This window comes from Montipora capricornis, chromosome 9 (assembly GCF_036669925.1).
Source record: "Montipora capricornis isolate CH-2021 chromosome 9, ASM3666992v2, whole genome shotgun sequence".
NCBI lineage: Eukaryota > Metazoa > Cnidaria > Anthozoa > Scleractinia > Acroporidae > Montipora > Montipora capricornis.
Genome location: NC_090891.1, coordinates 43,788,831 through 43,812,936, shown reverse-complemented (window position 1 = coordinate 43,812,936; position 24,106 = coordinate 43,788,831). Strand labels below are relative to the sequence as shown.

Sequence of the window (24,106 nt, the reverse complement as noted above, 5' to 3'; positions counted from 1 at the left end):
TTTTCACTAAAAAACCATCGAAGTAACTTGTGTAATCATTCTATTTTTACTCCTTAGATGATAAACATTCAATGTTCGTTATAACCTCTCAAACTTGTGTTGTTTGCCCCCTCAGAAGTGTGTAGGTAATTTGGATGATAATAGCAAATCCAACATTGCAGACATGGTGGCCATCGTGAATAAGGACTAATTATTATTTTGAGGAATAACGAAATTTGACTGGGGTTCCTGTGACGCTATGTAACCAAGCTCTTATCATTCTTAGTAACCTTGCCAGATTTATTTAAACGATCATTCAGGACAAACTGTGGCATTTTCCCAATCGATAATCTCGTTTGTAACCTGGAATTAGAAAGAAATGAAGATTGAAGAAGTGAAAAGTACTACAAAAACACAGAGGATTGCCGCCCATAGCCACATTAAAGGGCTTGGTTTGGATGAAAATGGCGAAGCTCTTGCCATGGGCTCCGGCCTCGTGGGTCAGGAAACAGCTCGAGAGGTTTGTAAGTTAGGATTTATCACATAATCAGGGACAGTGCCAGATCTTGACAAAATCTTTAATATTGACTGAAATGATACACTATTAGGTATTGCAAATAGTTGAGAAGGCCGTTTTCCACCGCTTTACAGAAACTTCTGTATGGTATAACCTGAAATTCGCGGGAAACGGATTATTTAGGAATTTGCTGGGAAAGAGGGCCTGTGGAGTGCCATATATGTTATGGTTTAAATTTTTTGGGGGGGTGTAAAATGATTGTTACGTGTTACGTTCTTCAAAAGCTTCCAACTAATTTGCATGTGCTGGCCTTGTGTGGCCTAATGAATTCTGTAGTTGCTCCAAAGTAGCTGGCTATAGGTAGGCAACTAGAAAATTCGTTTCCTACTTTTATGTCTTAGGGCTTTTTCCTTTTGTCAGAACTGGCCGGCCAGACCCGTCAGTTTGCAAATAAAATGCAATTAGTTGAAGGAACACTTGAATGATAATCCCCTTATATAAGTTCTTCCTGAGGAGCATATATCATCCTCGAAGTGTGTTAATTTGAAGGTGTTGTAGAGTTAGTCCTTCCAAATGCCTGGTCTGGCCGTGTAGTTCTGTCAAATGGAAAGTGCCTATAGTTGTTTGTGCTACTATGTTGTTGTTTAGCAGATATTATATCTGCCTTATTCACCTTCTTTTCAAATTAAACCATCTATAGTATACCCTTTGACAAACCTAACTGATTAAATAGTGGAATTAAGGATACGCTCTAACCCCTCTTTATATCAGGCAGCAGGAGTGGTTGTGGAGTTGATCAAGTCTAAAAAGATGGCTGGGAGAGCAATACTTCTGGCTGGTCCTCCAGGAACTGGAAAGGTATAGGGATTCAACCGTTTATACCAAGTTGTGTAATTTGACATCATGGTGACTTCATGCACAGCTTGTCTGAAATCTTAAAATTGTTTTAATATTGCTCAATCACTCTGTTAAAATACTATGTGAGAAATGTGTAAAAAATGTTATTAATCATTTCTTCTGCATTGTGCGGTTTGAAAGTAGAAGAAAACGACAGAACTTTTGAAATTACAAGAAATGTTTCGACAGAAACTTCTGTCATCTTCAGTTGATTAATGTGCAAAGCGTTAAGTTGAATTTATAAGTCGGAAAAGGTGCTAATTATGCTAGTAACAACGGAATGTACATAAAACGTGACAATGTGAGAATTAAAAGGATAGTTTTAGATTTACGTGATGCAGTTGTTGATTAAGAGAAGGTTGTTCTCTTTGAATATGAAAAGCTTCTTTTATCTTGAGTTGAAAAGTCGTAGAGGCGTGATCTAAAATATGGAAACATTCCCCTGAAGACAGGGCGCGACGTTGTTTGGAATTCTGTTTCTTTAAATTTCTTACTTGCCTGCTGATATCAAGATCCTTTGGAAACATCATTGTGCCATTTATAATTTAAAATGCTCTTTCATTTTGACACTTTTTCTGTGACTTTACTTTCATTTCATATTGTAGACTGCCTTGGCTCTTGCTGTTGCTCAAGACCTGGGACCTAAGGTTCCTTTCTGTCCAATGGTTGGCAGCGAGGTGTACTCATCAGAAATCAAAAAAACTGAAGTGTTGATGGAGAATTTCAGACGAGCAATTGGTAAGAATATACATGTAAGCAAGCAACAAACTGTGTGAAGAGTGGAGAATGTAATTGAAGAGTGGTGGCTACATCTAATAAAAATGCAGAGTTGAAGTTTCTGTCAACAGCTTTATTTTTGTCCTTGCATTCAGTAACTAGTCTTCAATTTTCAAGTGCTCAAATCTTGGGCACTTTTTTTAAAAATACAAATCAGTGGAAATTGAATTCATTTACCGTATGTAATGTGTGGGAGGCGCGGTGGCCTCATGGTTAGTGCGCTCGACTCCGGATCGAGTGGTCCGGGTTCGGGGCCTGGCAGGGGACATTGTGTTGTGTTCTTGGGCAAGACACTTTACTCTCACGGTGCCTCTCTCCACCCAGGTGTATAAATGGGTACCGGCGTAATGCTGGGGGTAACCCTGCGATGGACTAGCATCCCATCCAGGGGGGAGTACAAATACTCCTAGTCGCTTCATGCTACAGAAACCGGAGATAAGCGCCGGCCTGATGAGCCTTCTGGCTCGTAAGCGGAGACTTTACTTTACTTTTTACCGTATGTAATGTACAATGTATTTATCAAAAGTGTTATAGCTCTTTTTGCAAAGTTTATCTGAAGAAAGACTTACATGTACATGGAAGTGTCTGGCCTTATTTTTTGTATCCTTAAATTTGTCCTAGGGTTGCGAATCAAGGAAACAAAGGAAGTCTATGAAGGAGAGGTAAAAGCTTTTTCTGCCATTCTTTGAATGGCACTTTTAAACCATTCCATTAATTTGCTGTGATTTCACAATTACATGACAAAAATTTGGTCAAGAGGTTAACACTAATAATAAAATGATGGACAGGAACCAGTTAGGTGTACTTTAACCCAGTCCCTCCAAGGAGTGACACTTACAGATGGGATTGTTATTCTCTCTAGCCACTGAGGATTTTACACAACTGTACTCATTAATGGTAGTTGGTTAAGGGGTGAAATGATTAACAACATCTAGGTCCACTAAAAAGCTTTGTCCCCTATTCTCTATTAAGAATGACACTTGTAGATGACTGTTAATCTGTCTTAGCAGAGTCAGCTTTATCTCCCATTGGCGGCTGGCTCAATGGTTAAAATACTTTTTTCAACAATATTTTTATCATTCACTTGGACATTTCCAATAGGTAACAGAGCTGACACCATGTGAAACAGAGAATCCAATGGGAGGTAGGATTTCAGGATTCAGGGTTGTTACTAAGAATAATTTCATTCGGTTGAATGTTGTTTTGAGGCGGTTCGTTCATGCTCTGAGCATCAAAGGGACCTTGTAGCAAGATTTAATTTAATAATTATTAATTAATTGATTACTTTTGAGGAAAGTGCTTTAAGTTAGGGGCCAGGTATTCTGCCACTCTTAGACTAGTCTTTTTACACTTGAAATGGAAGAAACAAGGTGCTGTGACCATAATGGGTTAATGAGGTGTATGGTGTACATTTATACCACATCTCTCTAGATACACTGTAATCCAGATGATTGGCAAACTCATTGGCTTGATGAGCATGTCCTACTACATGTATGTGAAAGACAGAACAGGGTTTACCTCTGAGGAAGGACTAATGCTCAAAACATCAGCTTTCAAATTTCTTTACAGTGGTCAATTTACCATATAAGCTCACTTGATAAACTCTTTTCTTTATTTCACTTTCCCACGGATACAGCACTACACTATTGGTAACCCCTTTACCCTACATGTGAAAGAACGCTTTACTTCTAATAGCCATGAACCAATATTCATAACCCAATGACCAAAACAATGGTTGTTGTAGACTAAACACTTCAAATTATAAGTTACTCCAATTACTACAATGTGTGCCAATCCCTTGCCTAGAGTGCAGGGTCTGACACTTGCAGACTGCAGACTAATCCAGACTGACAGTTATTGAATGCTAACCATTTTAAAATGGGTGCTTAGACTTAAATACATGTACTGTTTATGAGCACTAATCAAATGGGTGCTTGCACATAAATACTGTTTATCAGTGCTATTTGTAGATCGAGAATCTGCAGTATGTGGTCTAGTAGCTTCAGTTGTTATACACCTCCTGGAATTTTACTGTTTTAAATAAGACAGTGCATATTACCCTAATTACTAAATTGAAAGCATAACCCTAATTCCTAAACTTTGGGCAGTGTCCCAGTAACCTTACATGAAAGCAAACCATTGAAAATAAGTCTTTAAGCCAAATCACAAAGCTGAGCATTTGACCCCAATCACTTAAAAATTATTTGTTGGTCTTTGATAGCACCAGAGACAACCTACCATAATAATCTTATGATTTCTCTACTTTATTTTATATATACTCCCTAAAGAGTTCCCCTTAATTACAGAAAAATATCCGACTATGTTGAAATAGTTGGTGTTACAAAAAAGAAATTAAACTGGTTTGAAAAAAAATGGACTGGTTTAAAAAATTCTCGACTGGTTCAAAAATTTTGTACTGGATCAAAAATTTTGAACTGGTGAAAAAGAAAATTTAAACCAGAAGTCAAAATTGAACTTCAACAGATCTACTATGCTGACCATGAACATATACAGTATGCTCCTGTACAGTGTAGCAGCATTACCCCGCAGCCCTAGAATGTAACACGACTAATCTGCAATGCTTCAAATTGTAACTCTGCTTAAATTTAATTCAGCCACCTGAAAAAGACATCATAAAGTCAAGTACATGTAGGTCGTGCTGTAGGAAATGGTCTCTTAAGCTTACTTACTGTACCGGGTATTTATTTAGTTAATATCATGGGTGACAAATTACTCCTTAATAATTTAGGCGCAAAATTTCAGCATTAATTTATAATTTCACATGTGAAATTACAAAATTGCCATGGTAACATCTCTTGTATCTCGATCAGAGCCAAGATGGCATCTAGATTTAAGACAGTGACCATTGAAGAAGTTACGAAATTAAAAGAAGCGGCAGAAAATCTAAATACGTTAAAAAAAAGTCTCTGCTTCGAGCCAGAAGGCCCATCAGGCCGGCACTTATCTCCGATTTCTGTAGCATAAAGCGACTAGGAGTATTTCTACTCCCCCACTGGATGGGATGCTAGTCCATCGCAGGGTTACCCCAGCATTACGGCGGTACCCACTTATACACCTGGGTGGAGAGAGGCACCGTGAGAGTAAAGTGTCTTGCCCAAGAACACAACACAATGTCCCCGGCCAGGCCCCAAACCCGGACCACTCGATCCAGTGTCGAGCACTCTAACCATGAGGCCACCGCGCGTAATAGGTTAAAGAGCACAATTATTAACTGGGTGAGAGTTTTTGAGAAGTGGTGTGACGAAAATAGCCTTGAGAAAAACCTGGAGATGATTCTTCCTGAGCAGTTGGATAAAGTACTCGAGCGATTTTACAATTACGGTTGTGAGCGTAATTTGTCACCCACGACATTAAAAGGTAATCAAATGGTTTTCTCGTGAAATTAGGAAATAATTTGACTTGCGTTTTGTCAAAATTCTGATAATTTCCCGAGTCTAAAGGCTCGGGAAATTATCAGAATTTTGACAAAATGCGTGTGAAATTATTTCCTAATTTCACTCGTCGCCATTTGATTACACATACTTATTTCACTCTTAGAGCTGTAGTTAATGATCAGCACTTCACTCATTTGGTGCTTAAGGAAATTCACAGTAAAGATAAGTTAAAGACGCTTTATTTCATTTTGGTAGTTCCTTCAGTTACAAAACTGGTTTCAGTGGAAGCTGATGGTCTGCCCTTTACCCTCTTCCCTCTGTCAGTGCTCCGTTTTAAGAATGTTTAAAGCTATATAAAGTAGCTACACAGATCAGAGGAAAGTCAAAACAGACATTGAAGTCACCAAGGTTCGAACCGGGAACCTCTCGCTCCAAAAGCCGTGCACAACCAACCCAATTGAGCTACGCCTGCCTCTGCCAAATGGTGACAATGGCCTTCTAATATGACAATAATGACTCTAATTTCAGTGATGATTTTTCAGGTTATGGTAAAACTGTGAGTCATGTGGTTATCGGTCTCAAAACAGCAAAAGGAACAAAACAACTAAAGGTAAAAGCTACTTTGGGGCCAACAAACATACGTAGGTACTTAATTGATCTCTGTTTTGATCAGTAGCACATTACATGTGTACAATCAGAGTGACACAAACTCCTTCCCAAATATCTTCTTTATTATAAGCCGTACATTTGTAAGATTTCACACAAATAAGGGTAACATGTTTGTCAATAAATATGCAAAGTTTCGTGAATATTCACTGCACTCTTATTTTTGGCGAAATTTTTGTTTGACAAAATTGATTAAAAATATGGCCGTCACGCGTAACATTTACCCAGATGAAATGTTGTTCGATAAAAAATATATCTAGACCAAAACGCCCATTATCGTTTGGAAAAATCTTAAAATTACAAGGACCAAACATACTTTCAACCTAATAACTCAACTTTTCTAAAACTAGAATCTGTATGGTTAAAATTCCAAAAAAGTACCTCGTAGTTAGGGCGTCACGATACTGCTCTGAACTTCTGCAGTTAAAATTAAGGTTCCCAGACGAGTTACAAAAACGAGGTGAAAAATAAAAATACCACCGCAGACGGCGTTCTCACTTTCTGGGGACTCTTTCCTGAAAATATGAACAATCTAGGACCATTCGCTCCAACGCAATAAGAAAAAGTCTGAATCTCAAGCCTTGTGAAACGCTCCATGGTTTGATATGCCATTAAAAGCATCAACGAAAGTCAAACTCTTCCCAAATGCCCGCAATGGATCCAAAACCTTCGGATTGCCGCCACATTTGAATCTCATCTCAAAACGAACGTTCATGAGCATTTCCACGTTAAAATATAAAGTAGGTAGCTCGCAAGAAGAGTTTTTCTAAATCTTAAGCCTTGTGAAACGCTTCTCCATGAGTCTCCTATTACATGTAGGATTTTCTCGTGAGAAAGACAGCGAAACAACATGACCATTTCGCCATGATTTCGGGCAATTCCTTCCATGAAACATCAACATGTGCCCTTGGTAACCTCCCAAGAAGGTTCCAGAAGCTGTTTGTTACGTAACAACTCCAAAAATAGCCGTGAAAACCTCAAGAAAAGCACGTGTTTTAAATGCAAATGTCCCTTCGGGTTGGGTCACGTTCGTTACGCCAGATGGTTTTCAATGGACACAATGGAGCATGAGAATAAAGCAGAATCAATGAGAAGATGGAGAAAAGAACAAAAGGAAAAAAAAAGGCTATCAACAAAGCCCACTACGAAAAAAACAGAAAAAAGCTGATATGTTACCCTAAAGTGTGTAAAATGTACTAGTTTTAGGATGCGCAATGTATTATGGGTAAAAACTAAGATTGCTGACTTGGCAAAAAACTTTGGATTATATGATTGTTTCCTATTAATGGCTAGTTTGCTGTGATAATTACGAATTTTTAATATGAATTTGGACAGATTACTAGATATTTTACAAAATTAATAGGCCGCAAAGCATCATGTGTATAACTTAAAAGGTGGTCTACAAAGCTAAAACCAAGCAAAACATATTATTTCGGCTCTTAGTGTGTTTTACTGTGCAAATTAAAGTGTTATCATGACTTTGGAGAAATTTGTAGAAATTTTGCATTTTTGATATATGTTACACAATTGTACGTGTCTATTGTGCTACTGATCTTTTCTCTTTTCATGGCCAATGAAACTACGTGTACAGCTGTAAATCAACAAACACAACAACTGTTGAGAATCCCAACTGGCTGGAGGCGAACCAGTTGGCTATTTACAAGTGCAGCTGAGAAGTTGAACCAGGGGCCACGTGGAACAAATTCAATGAGTGGTCAGAACGGGTCTTAAATTGGGGAAACGCTCCCTAACCACTGGTTCGCACTGCCTCCTAATCATGCCAGAGGTGCAAAGGAAAAGGAAAGGAAAGGAACTTTATTAAAGTGTCTAATCTTCTTGTGCTGGAGCACTAACTGGGGACACTGTAAATTGAAATTAACAAATCAACGCAAATCAAATCAAATGTTGGCTTTTGAGAGGAGAGGGGAGGGGAAAACTGGAGTACCCGGGGCTAAACGTCTGTGTGCAGAATAAAGAACCAACAAAGTCAAACCCAGATGATGACGCTGAGTCTGGGAATCGAACCTGGGCCACATTGCTGGGAGGCGAATGCTCTCACCACTGCACCATCCCTGCACCCCTAATACTATGTACTTTGCTGTTCATGTTCGGTTCTACAACCAATATAAAATACACTAAGTCTTTTCATCTTTTTCTTGTTGTTTTCTTTCCATAGCTGGATCCATCTATCTATGAAAGCCTCCAAAAGGAGAAAGTAGAAGTTGGGGATGTGATTTACATAGAGGCAAATAGTGGAGCCGTAAAGGTATGGTTCACTTTCTGTACCGTTTCTTATGAGACCAGCAAGACAAGGTGCCTTGTGTTTGACCAAAGGAATATAGGTGGCAGTGTACTGAGCAGGAGGTGATTGGATTAAGTCTTACCCTAGTCAATTCTCAAGGGCTTGATTTACAAAATACCTTGGACTGGGGAGTTGGTACCACCATTGCTTTGACAACTGCAAATTGTTGAACTTTCTTGTCTCGGATGAAGTCAATACATTTGGTCCCTACTTCACTTAATTTATCATTGTTCAAACTGTACCAAATTCTTTGCCCACTTTTCCCAAACTCAGTTTGACTTAATTAAGGAAGAGAGTTCGCAAGAAGTAGGGTATGTTGATCCCACTGGTGTAGTGTGAAGGAACTGTGCTGACCATTATTTTTTAAAGTTGGAGGGCTAAAAAATCTGGCCAAGACAAAAAAACGGTTCATCATGGGTTGCCATGTCATCTGAAGCAGCAAAAAAACAACCAAAGCAAAACGGTTCCACTTCCCTCTGTGGTCCCGCGGTCTAGCCTAGCTGTAAACCGCTTGTCCATATTAGTCCATGAGCTGCCAATTAATAAATAACCTAACTCACCACTTAAAAGCAAACAAGCAGAGGCAGATCCATTTGTGGAACAGGTCGACAACTAAGACCAGAGTGGATCAATATCCAGAATAAGGACTGTGGGGAGAGTAAGTAATTATTGCTGAGCTCTTGTACTGTAAATGAAAGTTTCATTTTCCTCATTCAGCGCCAAGGCCGTTCAGACACATTTGCCACAGAGTTTGATCTGGAGGCTGAGGAATATGTACCTCTTCCAAAAGGTGATGTGCACAAGAAAAAGGAAATAGTGCAAGACGTTACACTGCATGATCTTGATGTTGCAAATGCAAGGCCGCAGGTAAGATAAGGAAAGTTGCTGATCATGAATGGAAACCTCCATTTTGTCCCACTGCTAAGAAATAAAGGCAACAAGTGCACTGTGGATTTTTAATTTTTCAGTCATTTTTTTTCTTTCAAAATAAAAACTGGAGATATCCTTGTGCTGCAAATAGTAAAGCTATTCACCTAAGAACATTGTAATTAAAATCACCTTTTTGTGCTATATTATCTCATTGTTTTAGTATATACTAAAACAACTATTACCCTCAGTGTCGGTGCCTAGTGGTGGATATTTATCTTGCTGCTTCGCATCCACCACTAGCCACCTCCATTTCGGTGAATAGTAAGTACTGTTGTTATTATTATCCTGCCTTTCTGGACAAGACTAGTTAACAGGCACTAGTCCTGGTATAATGCTCTTCTTAGAAACCTTGCAAGGAAAGTGAGAGCATGTGCTTGTGGCTGAATTTGTAAGGATTTTGTTTATTTGTTTCTTAGGGTGGTCAGGACATTCTGTCTATGATGGGACAGTTAATGAAGCCAAAAAAGACTGAAATTACAGGTAAGGTGCTTTAATGTAAAGAAAGATTTTAGAGAAGCAACTCTGGTTAGGGGTTAGCTAAAGTGTGCCTCACTCAAGTTTCATTGAAGACGAACAATATTATTATATAATGAGGAATAGTATATCATTATTAATTATTCTTAATTAATAATAATTAATATGTAATAATAATTATTGATGGATAATATATGATTGATAATATGATAATATAATTAATTAATATTAATAAATATGATTGTATTCACAGATAAGTTAAGAAAGGAGATAAATAAGGTAGGAAAAGCAGTTAACTATGCAGCTTCTGTTCTCATTCGATAACTTGATTATCAACAATGATTGCACAATGTTATGAAGTAAGTTACACGGATGATACAACCCGTATGAACCTTGTTTCCTGCAGGTGGTAAACAAGTATATTGATCAAGGAGTAGCTGAGCTTGTTCCTGGGGTCTTGTTTGTTGATGAGGTAATGCATTTTATGAAAGAACAACTTTTCATTCGTTTGCACTGTTTCTTGATAATGGTGATGATAAGGACGGGTATCGTCGTCAAGCTTAAATTGCGAAACACAAGTGCGCTAGCCTTTTTGTCTCATGCCGGCTCTCTTTGCCGCCTCCCTTTCTTAATAGGGAATTTAAGCAGAGAAAACGACTACAGCTACAAAAGCAAAAATATCATTGGTTAAAAAGGAAAAATACTCGTGCTGCACGTGCAGCACGAATTTGAATTTGCGTGCATTTCTTTGCCGTACTCCACAAAACAACAACGTGAAAGCACCAAATGTTAGGTTTTGACGACAACATGAGCATAATTATAGTAATGAACCATTCATTTCCAGTTTGACCTTAAAACCGTTCGTACCCATCCAGTTGCAGGACAGTTTGCCCCTATTGTGCAAGGTGAACAAGACGGAATAATCGCGAACTACTGGCGATAACGCTAACGAAATGTGATTGACATGTCAGAACATTGAGTCATATTCCTGCCAATGCGCGCATGTTAACACTAGGGACTTTAAGATCTACGACTGCGATGTCGACGAAAACGTCACCTCGAAATAGAACTTTGCAATATCGTAAGTCTTTCGCGATTATTCCATGTCGTTCACCCTCGTACATTGTGGACGAAGTGTCTTAAAAATAAAACGGTACGAGCGGTTTCAGCGCAAGAATTGCGAATTTAAGATTCACATTGATTTGTAAGTTCGCGTTGTCGTCAAAACATCAGATTTGGTGATTTTGTCGTTGTTCTGAAGAGTACCGCAAAAATATGTGCTAAAGTGCGTGTATTTTTCCCTTTTTAACCAATGATATTGTTTTGTGGCGTTCTCGTTGACGACCGCGTCGTAGATCCTTAAGTCCCTTAACTACTGCTCTACGACGCGTTGTGCGAACAAGCGCCACTAGCTTGACGAATTTGTCTAAAAAGCAGAGCGAACGTTTCCCTGGACACCAAGAAAACGCGGAAAAAAGATAAAAAGGAGTCGAATGTCGTTTTGTTAAACAAGCAGATTCGAAGCGTCGTTGTGATTCTAATGAGAGGTCTTGGTATAATGTAGGCTGCGAACGCAGACTTATTTCCGGCGGTCGTTTCTCTCCCGGAAATACGTCTGCGTTCGCAGGGTAGGTATAATTAAGAAAGGCAATGGCCAGATAAATTTATCAAAAGTGCTTTGTCTACGAAAATTTAACACAATCCATCCCTAGAGAGCTTCTCCATGATAAAGAGAGAAAATCAATTCGAATATTAGCAAAAAATCATTTCGGATCAGAGTAGAGGACCAAGAAAGTCAACCCACACCTGGGGACCGTTTTTCGAAAGTCCCGAAACTTTACGGGCCATTTTCGGGTGTCGCAATTCCTTTTGTTTTTCAAGAACGGAGAGGATTTAAGTCGTCAAACTTCACATTCCTTTTTTTTTGTTTCCGTAAAAACATTTCAAAAGAACGGCTTTCCAGACCAAGCGGTTGGCAGTTTCACAAATGGCTTTTCGGGACTTTCGAGAAATGGGCCCCTGACGTCAAATCCGGGATTCGAAACCAGAACGTACACTTGAGTCGAGGGCAAGTACTTTCAACACTTTGGCCCACTAGTCTGGCAGTTCGTTAATATACGGGCTTTGATAGTCTTGAATATTGTTTCATTTTTAGGTTCATATGTTAGACATCGAGTGCTTCACCTACCTCCACCGTGCTCTGGAGTCCACCATCTCTCCCATTGTTATATTTGCCACAAACCGAGGAAATTGTACTATAAGGTGGGTACAGGACATTCGCAGCAGATTCGTGTTGAAAACGTTAAGAAAATTTGTGGGCTGTGTGCAAATTGCTGTCATCCGTCTATCTAGTTTGACGGTGGAATTCGTGCAGTGGAAGAGCTTATCTGTGGTCGATGCAGTGACTGTACTGTCTTATTCTTGACCATAGCGCTCTACAGCTGTTTGTTCAGGTGGATTCTGAAGGTTCTTCTTGAGTTGAAATGAGTTGGTTATTTACAAAGCGAAGTGTGACTAAGAACTGGTGAATTGGCGTAAATGTAGCGCATTTAACTGTGGGTCACTTGGGGAGGAATAAGCTCTCGTATCATGCAGACTTCCGACCCTTTTGCGCAATCTGAAAACTCGGAAACAATAGTGGTTGCATGTTGGTTTAAAAAATGGACCCCTTTGCGTATTTTGCAACGACGACGTCGATGGAAACGTGAGCATTCGGATGATTTGCCCTAGAATTCTGGTTGATTCACCCAGAAATGGCGATTGGCCGGGACTAGCGGGTGATTCACCCGGTGGCAATTAGATCCACAAGAACGATTTTCTCATGGAGTGAAACTGTTGGGTGATCGGCAACTTACAAATTGGCTTTAAGTAGCTGGTTTTTCCGCCAACTACCATTGGGCGAATAGTCTTTGATCCAGGCGAATCGCCGTTAGGCGAATGGTTTTTAGGGCGAATTGACCATGTAAATCCTACGGGCTTTATATATGCCAACTGTGATTGAGCAAAGTGAAAAATAATCGTCGTTTGCTCCTATTCTCTGCATAACACGGCCCAAATTTGGCCATTTCATGTCGTTGTTTTTAGAAGGGCGAGAAGGGAATGTACCAAAATCATGTGAAACGCACGTGCGGTCGGTGCAGAGCTGTTTTTGGTCATTATACCCATTGCTTGGAGACGAGAATACGCCATCTCCATAGACCAATTGCATAAATGGCGGCCAAAAACGTATTCTTTTGTTTATGTGCTAATTAGACTCACTAGCCTCGCTCTCGAACTACATTTCTATTGTATTTTGTCCATGCAAACGAGGCTAGTGAGTCTAATTAGCACATAAACAAAAGAATACGTTTTTGGCCGCCATTTATGCAATCGGTCTATGAAACGTAGAGGATTCTTCCCTCTGACTTTAGTAGAGGTTAATTGACCCTTAAATGTAGAAACTGTCTTTTTGACTTCTCAGAGGTACTGAAATAAATGCCCCCCACGGAATCCCTCTGGATTTGTTAGACCGACTTATGATCATTCGCACACTACCCTACTCGCAAGATGAAATGGTCCAGATTATTCGCATTCGTGCGCAGACCGAAAACATCCAAACGGATGACGAGTCGCTGAATCTACTTGGAGAAATCGGCACAAAAACCACGCTAAGGTATGGAGTGGCAGAAGAATACTTGATTTTATCTGACAAAAGAGTAAAGGCCCGCTCACACGTGTAATTTGCGTGGCAGCAATTCGACGCAATTTTTGTCGCGTTGAAGGCCTAATTAGAAATCTAGCATGTGAACCTGGTGCGATTTCAGCGCGATTTGCTCCCGCGGTGTACCAAGGGTTTCGAACTTGCACGAAACTTAAATCAGTGTTGCTGCGACAGAATTGCGTGTGTAAAAGAGCCCAACTGAACTTTATGAACAGGCCTCGCTCAAGCTTCAATTTCTTTACTAAACCGCTGGCCGTTCTTATGAAAATAATGTCATACCTGTAGCTAACTAACTTGCCGACAAAACAACAGCCAATAACATAATTTGTCGTTTCTCGTAAACGGAATGCCAAAGATGTTTATTGCTTGTTAATAGAAAGTGCTCTTTTTAATAAGCAATATGACGTTGTTTCAGTTTTTAAAGGGCTCTGATTGGTTAAGTTGCGTTACTTAGGGACAGAAAACTACGCTTTTACCAGAAAACAAATAGAAAAACCCTTCACTGTGATTTGTTCTGTTGTAAGGTACGCAAGGAAGTGCGATAGCGTTTAAGAAATTGTCTGAAGCAGTCTCTTGAGTATAGTACTTCTTCCGCGCGCTCATCGCTTCTTTGTGTACTTCATAAAACTTTTGTTATTTGTTAGAGTGGTTTTCAATTGAGTGTCGAAAGTAATTAGCGAATTGTATTGGTTTTGCATTACTTCACTCAGTGATTGGTTCGAACGTTCGTGCGCCATTTTGTCAACCAATCAGAAGTGAAACCGAAACCAATCGTGGCTCGCGCGTGCACATTTTCCCGCGCTTTGTGTCGGCTACTTGTAATTACTTTATGCTGTGATTGGTTTGCTGGATTGTCTCCGTCCTTTTTGATTGGCCAAAGTAATTACTTTGGTTTTGGTTTTCCGACACTCGATTGAAACTTGCTCTAAATAATGGATGAATTCAGGAGACCATAACCATAGAGCATACAACTCCAATATGCTGGGTCCTTGTAACGGCATTTTCACAGATCAAGCTATTTTTAGACGAGTTCTTAAAGGGTCACTGTCATGCTAAATTTGCTTTTTTTAGGTCAAATTGGGTAAAAATTCAAAGTAGTACTGAAGCTCACACGTACAACATTCGTGACAACCCTCTGACAAGATATGAAATATATTTATGCCACAAATTGCTATGCGTATTTAATTTTTGGTGTCTTTCTGAAGACACTGTCTCCAAACTTGAAAAAAATGGCCAGTTTTTTCAAGTTTTAATCCATTTCCATCCTCTCCATCCTTGGCTACAAATAACAAATAATAGATTCAATGCACTTCAATGGTCATTGGCAACAAAACTACAGCATTAGTATTTGGTTTTCATTGAGGCAAGGGCGTCTTTTAGTGTTTTGATGTTTGACTAAAATAGTGTGACAATTCCCCTTTAAGTAAGTTTGGCGTGCACGAGTGACCGTGCTCAATCTCATGGGTAATAATTTCTCATGCAAGACTTATGATCAGCTGAAAAGGTCTGGTTTTGCGGGGAAATCGATCTAAAAATATCTCAGTGTGAAAAACGCCATAGGCCACTTCGAAAAGTACCATAATACTCTTTGTTTGTCCCCCCACATTTTGCATAAGCATTGTTTCCATTTTCTCTTGGGACTTACAATGGTCCCAAGAGAAAACAAAAACAATGCTTATGCAAAATGTGGGGGACAAACAAAGAGTATTATGGTATTTTCCGAAGTGGCCTATTGCACAAATACAATGAAGTTGTACGCTCCTTGTGATGGGCTTCTAAAGAATGACGTCACATCACGCCAGTGCATTGTTGCCATCATACAATGTAGTTAATAGAGGGGACTGGTTTTGAAGCTCGGCAAAAATCAAAGGAGCAAACAAAGATGCCAAGATTTAGGTTGGAAAGTCTACGACCGTGCACAATCTTTTAGTCGACTGCACTCGCAAGCCTTTTCTCGAAGCTGGCCGCCATCTTGAAAATGAACCGACCCGAAAGTACTGGTCCTAGACTTTAATTGGCCAAAAGACAAAGACCCCGTTGCGTCATTATGTTTCTCATTATGTCGTTATGATTTTCGCGTTCCCACTGCAAAGAAAAGCGACATAGTCATAGTCAAAGCCATAATCATAATCATAAGAAAATGGTCGATCATTTTCTTATGATTATGATTATGTTGATCATAAGGGCGCCTATGATTATGTTTCTGGACGTTCCCACTAAGACATAAGCGACATAACAGCGTTATGTTCGTGCTTATGATTATGATTATGATCGTTTTGTCGCTAGTGGGAACTAGGCTTAACCGTGAGCGGGCAAGATGAACCAAATCGCACGCTGTGATTGGCTACCGGAGCGGGCAAGATGGAGCGATACTGCCCGCTCGGGATTTCTGGCTTGGTCCCGCAAGATCAAAGATCATTTTTTGTTGTTTTTAATAAGTCATATAATAAATCCCTTATTGACCAAGCTTGTTCTTTCAAGATGGCTGGATATTGGCCTCGTCTCGGTCCATAAACACGCAAAAAAAGAACTTGGCCAATATCCAGCCATCTTGACCTCACGCTTGGTCAATAACCCATATTTATTTGCTACTTGATCAGTTGATACTATGATTGTTTTTGCGTTCTTCAGATATGCGGTTCAGTTGTTGACCCCATCTAATCTCCTCGCTCGCATTAATGGTGAGTACACAATTGCATCTAGTTCGTGTGTGTGATTTTCTCGAACTTAGCAGTTTGTTCTCTTGTTCTGTACAGGCCGCGACAGTATCAACAGACAAGACGTTGAAGAAATAAACGAGCTATTTTACGATGCCAAGTCGTCGGCAAAGCTTCTGGCCGAGCAAGATGACAAGTACATGAAATGACATGCCCTTCTGCTTACTCTCTGCAGTTCCAACATTCTCCGTCACCCCATAATTTTATCTACCAGACACGCTTTCATATCAAAACGCGTCGCGTGCGCTTGGTCGCTCGTGCTGCACGTGCAAAGGTGCGCCCTCGTTTCTTTCCAAGCGCGGGAGTAAATTATTTGTCACCTCCATTACTTGAGATGGAAACTCTAAAGGCGCCGGCAAACGAGGAAAATGTTTCCTGCATCGTCGCTTTTACGGTGCGCAAACGAGGAAACATTTACTGAGGAAGCAAAATGTTTCTAAGCAAATTCAGAAACACTTTTGCTTCCGCAACAAATGTTTTCTGGAGCCGCAAATAGGGAAACATTTGCTTCGGCAAAACTGTTTCCTCGTTTACGGACGCCTTAAGGCCCGGCAAGCAAGAAAAGTGTTACAGGAAGATTATTCCGTTTTTTCTTTAATGAAAATTTGCTTTATGATAGTGAAGTTGTTTCAGTCGTAATGTTTTCAGAAACATTGTTGCTTGATTTTCTCGCATCCTGCAAGAAACCTCAACAACACGTCATGATTATGCACCGATCACCTCGAAACTTCAACATCCCCCCCCCAATCCCCCAATCCGGGACATCCTCGGGCATTTGAACTTTTGAAGATTGGATCGTTCAAATTCCCGCCTCCTCGGGCCAAAATAGTGTTCAAATGCCCTACCCTATCGTCGGATTTGTCTGTCTGTCCCCAACTTTTGAAGACCACAAATGCTATATCTCTTCCATCTCGTCCAAACACGTGTTTTATGGCTGTTAGCGCCTTCGTCGCCCGAAAAAGAAAATCATTTCAAACCTGAGTCCTCCGGTTCAATTTTCCCCACCCCACCCAAGCAAAGGTTAAATTCCCTACTCCCCGGGCACAGAAGACAGTTTAAATACCCGGGGTTTGCCCGGGTAAGGGGGGGGGGGGGGGATGTGATCGGTGCATTTCAGACTGAAACTCAGCTCATGCATGAAATGTATTCTAAAAAATCGTTGCACGAGCCCGACTTCATCTTTGGCCCATCTTAGATGAATCTCAGTCCGAACCAAAACCGTGCCAATGTAGTCTTATTTTTTTATTTCTACAAAGCCGCAGTTATAGCCCGGAATGAAATTCGCCATGTGATCGGCCCCAAAGTTATATCGTATTTTTAGCTAGATATAATTTTGAATTGAGATGATAATATTTAAACGAGCGTATTTTGTGGCTGGTGCCTTTTTGTAACAGCTGCATTAAACCGTTTCACAACGGGTTATGTGACGTGTTCTCATTGGTAGACTAGTAATTTTTGCCGTATAGATCACTCGGTTGTAAGCCTGGAATTTGCCGAAAGACAATTTCTGTGTTAGCTTGAGCTGTTCGGAGTACGTAACAAAACGAGGTCGCCGGCGGGAGTTAAGGTTGGTTCAAGCATGGGCTTGATCTTAAACACACGCACAGCGATGTTCACACTTGTCACTGAAGCATGAGAAAAGTGACATCCTTAAGCCCAGTAAGGTTCAAACTCAAAGAACGAAGAAGACAAGTTTTGACATCGGAGAGATTTAACATCGCGTTTACGTGGAACGGCAATCAGTAGGGTGCTACTTGTTTTAATATTTCTCTCTTTTTTGAGAAGTTGCTTAATTAACCCTTTCATTCCAACGATCGAAACGTTAATTCTCCCAACTGGTGCTATGGATTTCTTTGTTGGGTAGTCATGAAAATTTGGTGTTATATCAAGACCGCACCTCTTAAGCTGATGATATTCTTCATTCTCAATACCTGTCTGACTGATATTTCATTGAAATTGTGAGGAGAATGTACGTACCGATCAATCCTGGGAGTCAAAGGGTTTTAATATCCGTAAATGAGCTGAAATCCAACAAGTCTCTGATCCCTGGCAAAGTGCACATTTGTGCCTCGCGTTTGCCGTTTGCCGTTTGCCGGTTGCCTTAAACGCCATGCTAAAGCACTCTGGCACCAAAAACAGCTAACTCCTTGGGCTTATGTTTATGTTACTCCTGGTGTGCACTGCTTATGCTTCAGGGATGAACCACAAGCTAATCCAGGAACAAGGAGCGGGATTGGAGAGGGGAGGGTGGGTTGGTAGAGCTGGATACACCAGCGAACGGATCACAGCGGTCAGGGGCCTGGGGCCCGTTTCTCGGAAGTCCCGAAACTTTACGGGCCATTTTCGGGTGTCACAATTTCCTTTGTATCTCAAGAACGGAAAAGATTTAAGTCATCAAACTTCACAGTCATTTTTCTTTTTATTACCTTTAAAACATGTTAAAAGGTTGGCATTCCAAAACGAGCGGTTGGCAGTTTCACAAATGGCTTTTCGGGCCCGAAAAGTTTTCGGGACTTTCGAGTCGAAAACTTTAGCGGCTCGAAAAGCCATTTACGAAATTGTCATCCGATCCGCTCGAATAACAAGCTGGGCTTTTAACATCTTTTAAAGACACAGAGGAAATTGTGATCTCGAAATTTAGGGCCTTTCGAGAAACGAGGTCCTGGGGGTCTTTTCTCAAAGATCCCGAAACTATTCGGGCGTATTTCAGGGAATATAAAACGCTGTATCTTCAAAAGGAAAACGTTTCAAGTCATGCAACTTTACAATTGTTTTGTTCTCTCTGGTGTTGAAAATATGTTCAAAGATCAATTCTTCAAAATAAATATATCTTAGTTTTCCGAATTGCTTTTTGGGTCCGAAAAGCTTCGGGAACTTTTGAGACTAAAAAGCCCCAGGAAATCAAGTTTGGAACATAAAACAAACGTTTTATCAAAAAATGACAGAAAATCCACGTGAATTGTCAACGTTTATTGCTGGCATAGTTTCTCTAAGGCTGACTTATTGTAAGGACAAAGAAAGAAAAAGAAACTTTATTCATTTTAATACAATAAAAGGGAGAGATACCAGAGGTTATCCCTGGGAGTCGATTTTGATGAGGAAGGAAAACCGGAGTACCCGGAGAAAACCCTCGGAGTCAGATCGAGATCGACTGCTCATATACGACATCGAGGCTGGGGTTGAACCCGGGTCGTAGAGGTGAGAACCGCTAAGCGACCCTGACTCCCCATAAATAACACGGGAGATCCGCTTTTAGGCTTGGCTAAATTTATATATTACCTCATGAACTGCATTCTTTCCAAGGTTATACATAGGCTCCTTTCCACCAGCGGCAAAGTTTCAAAATGGATCGCCACACCATGAAGTATGTGTGATTCTCTTCCTCGCCATGGGAAAGTCGCATCCCCCATCACAGCAGGGTCCCGAAACTTGCAAATGTAAATATTTAATGTTGTTTCCGGTGAAATCCCAAGCTTTTTTCGCAACTCAAACTTCTTGAGCTTACAGTTTCGAAACCAAACGTCGTTTCTTGTTCTGTCGATTGAACGCTAAAATTCGGGGAAAAATCCTTGTCACTTTGCATAAAAGAGCCTTTTACGTTCCTTTGTTCCATAGATGAGTCTAGATAACCGCACTTGAATTTCACATCTCGCCTCAGTGAATCACACCAACACCCTTGTAACGCGTTCGCGACATGCACGCAACCCAGGTATAAATTACGAAACTGTGTGTTAGTGCTGCAAGGAGTACCCCCACTCCATCAGGGGCGTAGCTACGGATGTTTTAAAGGGGGGGGGGGGGAGGGGGTCACCCTCGGTTTGTCATGTCGATATCCACCCTGTTTTTAGTAAAAGTGACAATTTTTCGGATAAGCAGTGAGTGCGGGGGGAGGAAAAATAGCCACATAGATGACGTAAGTTCCAGGTCACGTAAATTAGTCTGTTCCAGTCTCACAGATATGCTTTGTATAATGTTGTTGACTGTCACAAGGATGGGGGGGGAGGGGGAATGCACGGGCACACCAGGACCCCCTAGCTACGCCCTTGTCCACGAGATAAAATTTAGAATTTGAGAGTTAATATTGTAATCTTGCTCATTTTCTTTGCGCAGGAAGTGGCTGCATAGATTACAAATACTTAAAAGATGTCAAATGCAAAAGAGATTTTAAGAGACTAGCCAAGTGCAATTTTCGCCAATACGTACGTATCTCCTTGTTATCCAAGTACACACAAAACATTGACAAAAAGCTTACATTAATTGAAAATAAATTTAACTTGCTGTTATGAAGCGGAAAGATGAATCGGCAAAAACCTCTGCGAAAAAAAAGGTGATAACTCCATAGCGACATCACGCCAAAATAAGCTTTTTAAGCACTAACTGATATGAAAGCAAAAGATTGGCATTTTCAATTCTTAGATTCTTACCGTTTAACACCCTAACTTGATCTTCCAATTTGGCATCTGAAACATTACCCCTCCCCTGTGAGTCAAAGATCACGTGCCAAGCGATGGGAACAAGATACTGTTCTTTGCATTTGACGTTGTTGATCGCGTGCGAATCTTGTTTTTCGATTCCATTCTTCACCAATAACTTGAATCTTTTCGTGTCAGGATCATTTAAGGAGGCGAGTTCCTGTGCACAGTCTACCCCAAGAAAACTAGTTTAAGGACGGTGCCTACTAATTCAAAGATATTTTTGCCCCGGTTTATGATTATGCAGGAAATGTCGATCCTAACAAGTGTTATTGAACGGCCAAAAAGAAAACTGGAGGTAACCACGCATTTTTCAAAGATAATTCATGATCAATGTTCGTATAAAGCTCTAAAATACAAAGCATTGTATGGCGTTCTTTCTCAAATTGAAGCTTAATTATCTCTAAAGAATGCATGGCTACCCCCAATTTTCTTTTTGCATACCAAGAGTACTTACTTAGATCTACTTTCTCTGCATAGTTTTAAAACGCGCAAAAATATCCCTGCATTAGTAAGCATCACCGATAGGAAATCCGAGTATCTGGAGATGCGCAGAACGTATGTGCAATAACAATAGTAGGCACCGTCCTTAACTTGACATTAGGGAACTTAAGCAACAACAACTGCGACGGCAACGAGAACGTCACAAATGTGCATATTTAGTAGGCAAAAACAATAGCTTTGCACGCCCCGCACGTGCGTTTTTCACTTTTGTCCATTTCTTTGCCGTCGTCAGCAAAACAACAACGTGAAATAGTCAAATTTTAGGTTTTAGGGAGAACGTCAGCACTTGACGCTAAAGTTTCATTTTCTCCCCTAAATTAAGCGCCGTTCCGACCAATGTCATTTTTGAGGAACTACCACACCCTTGTCATATAACAAGGGTTGACATGTTTACAAAGTGATTACAATGACGCGAATTTATATTTTGAGATGACGTTCTCGGTGCCGTCGCCGTCGTCGTTGCTTAAGTTCCCTAATAGGGAGCTTAGGTAAGCAACGACAACGGCGACGGCAACGAGAACGTCACAAATTTGCATATTTAGTGGGCAAAAACAATAGCTTTGCACGCCCTACACGTGCGCTTTTCACTTTTGTCCATTTCTTTGCCGTCGTCAGCAAACCTACAACGTGAAATAGCCAAATTTGAGGTTTTATGGACAACGTCATTACTTGAGGATAAATTTTCATTTTCTGCCCTAAATTGAGCGCCGTTCCTACCAGCGTCATTTTTGAGGAACTACCACACCCCCGTCATATTAAAAAAGTTGAAATAGTAACGAAGCGATTACAATAACGCGAATTTATATTTTGAGATGACGTTCTCGTTGCCGTCGCCGTTGTCGTTGCTTAAGCTCCCTATTTCATGTATACCAGGGGTTCCTAGATACCAGGCCCCACAGGGCTTGTACATCAACAATGAAGAGCTCTTTTCGGACCGATGGCATTTTGCGTGCGTCATGAACAGGCAGAAATATTCATCCAACCAAACGGCTTTCCTTTGTGGACGGGCGACAAGGAAAAGCAACACAAGCCTGCGTCCCACCATAGTTTTTCCGCATTAGACAGTGATTAGATCGTTTTTTTTTTTTCGGGAGCCTATTTAAAGAAACGAAAAATAACCTCGTCTTCTCTTCATGTTCTAGTGGCAGCGACTTAAACATGGTCGTTCCTAACTATGAACATCTGCATAAAATTGTACTGTCACAATTTTTTCGTGGTCAGCCTCTCATTTAAACAGAGGATGAACTGAACTGGGAATCGGTCCATGAATGAAACCGAGGACAACTCAACACATGCTTAAATTATTAAATAAAAATTTGTTAGCTCTCCCCTTTAAAAACAAAATATATTTTAAGCATGGAGAGTATACATACCACAAAGTTGTAGAAGTTTCTTGAACATATTTCATGGGTAAAATTTACTGTGATAAATGGTTAACCTCAATAAAACGGTCGCCTCTAGCAACATTTTTACCGTAAAGATAGCCACTACGTACACCTGTACGTACTTGAACAAGCTGCTTTCTAAAAGGAAATGTTTGTCGAAGATTGGAGGGAATCTTCGATGAAAAAAAATTGTTTTTCAGAATCAAGATCAAAAGACAGTTCGACAAAAACGAGATTTGTTTGAGCACTTGTGCATAGTTGCATAGAATTGCAAAATGTATGATGCAAAAAGAACCTAAATGACTTGTATACATAAAGGGGTTGTAATAAACTCTTTTCAAGAGGTCCTTGTCAACTGAATTAAGACATAAGCTTCATGAATTCTAATGACTGTAAAACACATTTTCAACCACTTTGTATATGAATCGAAGATTTTTTAAAGAAAAATGCCCTTTTATTAATTTTAATAAATTTTATCGAAAGGAAATCGTATGAGGACAGAAAATACATTTCTAAAACACATTAAAATCCAATGTTGAGATCATTTTCTTATGCATGCGCAAATCAAGGAAAATGAAATGATATTATTTGAAGATTTAAGAGCATGTCAGGAAGACTGTCAACTTCCATAAGTCTTTTTCGGTGTCATGCATGGTAGAATATTTAAAGAAGAAATTGGAATGCTGTACTCCCAACTTCTGTTAAGTAGAATGCGCTGTGAATGCCATTCACCGATCGGCAGGTACAAAACGCAGGTCACCACTAATTCGACTGTGACCTACCTAACTACCAAACCTACCTACCTTCCTACCGACCAACTATCTCCGTTAAAATGTTTAGACATTCTTTACCCTTTTTACGGTTTCAATCAGACATCACTCCTTCATTTCCTACTTGCCAAGTCGTCTTCTCCTACTAACTCCTAAACAATGTATGGTTTTGTTACTGCTTTAAAATCTTTGATATTTAATCTCTTTGGTGTAAGGTTTGGGGTGCAACAGATCGGCCAGGGAAGTAACCATTTGTGGAGGTTGTTTAAGACTCAAGGGAGCATAAATTTTGATCGACGGGCTGCGAGTTGTCCCAATCGACCTCTCTGTCGGATTTAAGAAAAAATACCCACTATGCAGCCTTCTCCATCTTTCATTTATCTCTCGCAAAAATTTAAGACTCTTTTGTCCAGTGTCATTTTCAGCAAATTTTTAAGCGTCAACATAAATTAAATGACCTTTTCCCAACCTTCCAGGTAGCAGAAAGACAACTGTACTTACAATAAGAATTGCGAATAGTTTATGGCAAGTAAGGTTATGATATTTCCAAATCTTAGGGGATCAAATACCGGCTGTCAAACAGACTTATGAATAAAACACTCAACGTTTTTAACATTACCT

General features: G+C 40.1%; 1 protein-coding gene across 1 annotated transcript; it reads left to right on the top strand.

Moving 5' to 3' along the window:
• The first annotated feature begins 257 nt into the window (after positions 1-257).
• On the top strand, positions 258-17,774 carry LOC138015339 (ruvB-like 1). Its single transcript, XM_068862338.1, has 15 exons — positions 258-499; positions 1,268-1,354; positions 1,999-2,131; positions 2,792-2,832; positions 3,272-3,314; positions 6,108-6,175; positions 8,408-8,497; positions 9,251-9,400; positions 9,880-9,943; positions 10,191-10,216; positions 10,344-10,409; positions 12,093-12,199; positions 13,398-13,589; positions 16,269-16,318; positions 16,394-17,774. Exons 1-15 carry the CDS (start codon positions 359-361, stop codon positions 16,501-16,503), a joined length of 1,368 nt encoding a protein of 455 aa, XP_068718439.1. The 5' UTR covers positions 258-358; the 3' UTR covers positions 16,504-17,774.
• The last annotated feature ends 6,332 nt before the right edge of the window (positions 17,775-24,106 follow it).

What these genes read in the sequence shown, in the direction of transcription:
- LOC138015339 (XM_068862338.1), top strand. Translation starts at nt 359, where the DNA reads ATGAAGATTGAAGAAGTGAAAAGTACTACAAAAACACAGAGGATTGCC. An exon ending in GAATTTCAGACGAGCAATTG is followed by an intron (nt 2,132 to 2,791) that starts GTAAGAATATAC and finishes AATTTGTCCTAG; the next exon opens with GGTTGCGAATCAAGGAAACA. An exon ending in AAGGAACAAAACAACTAAAG is followed by an intron (nt 6,176 to 8,407) that starts GTAAAAGCTACT and finishes TTCTTTCCATAG; the next exon opens with CTGGATCCATCTATCTATGA.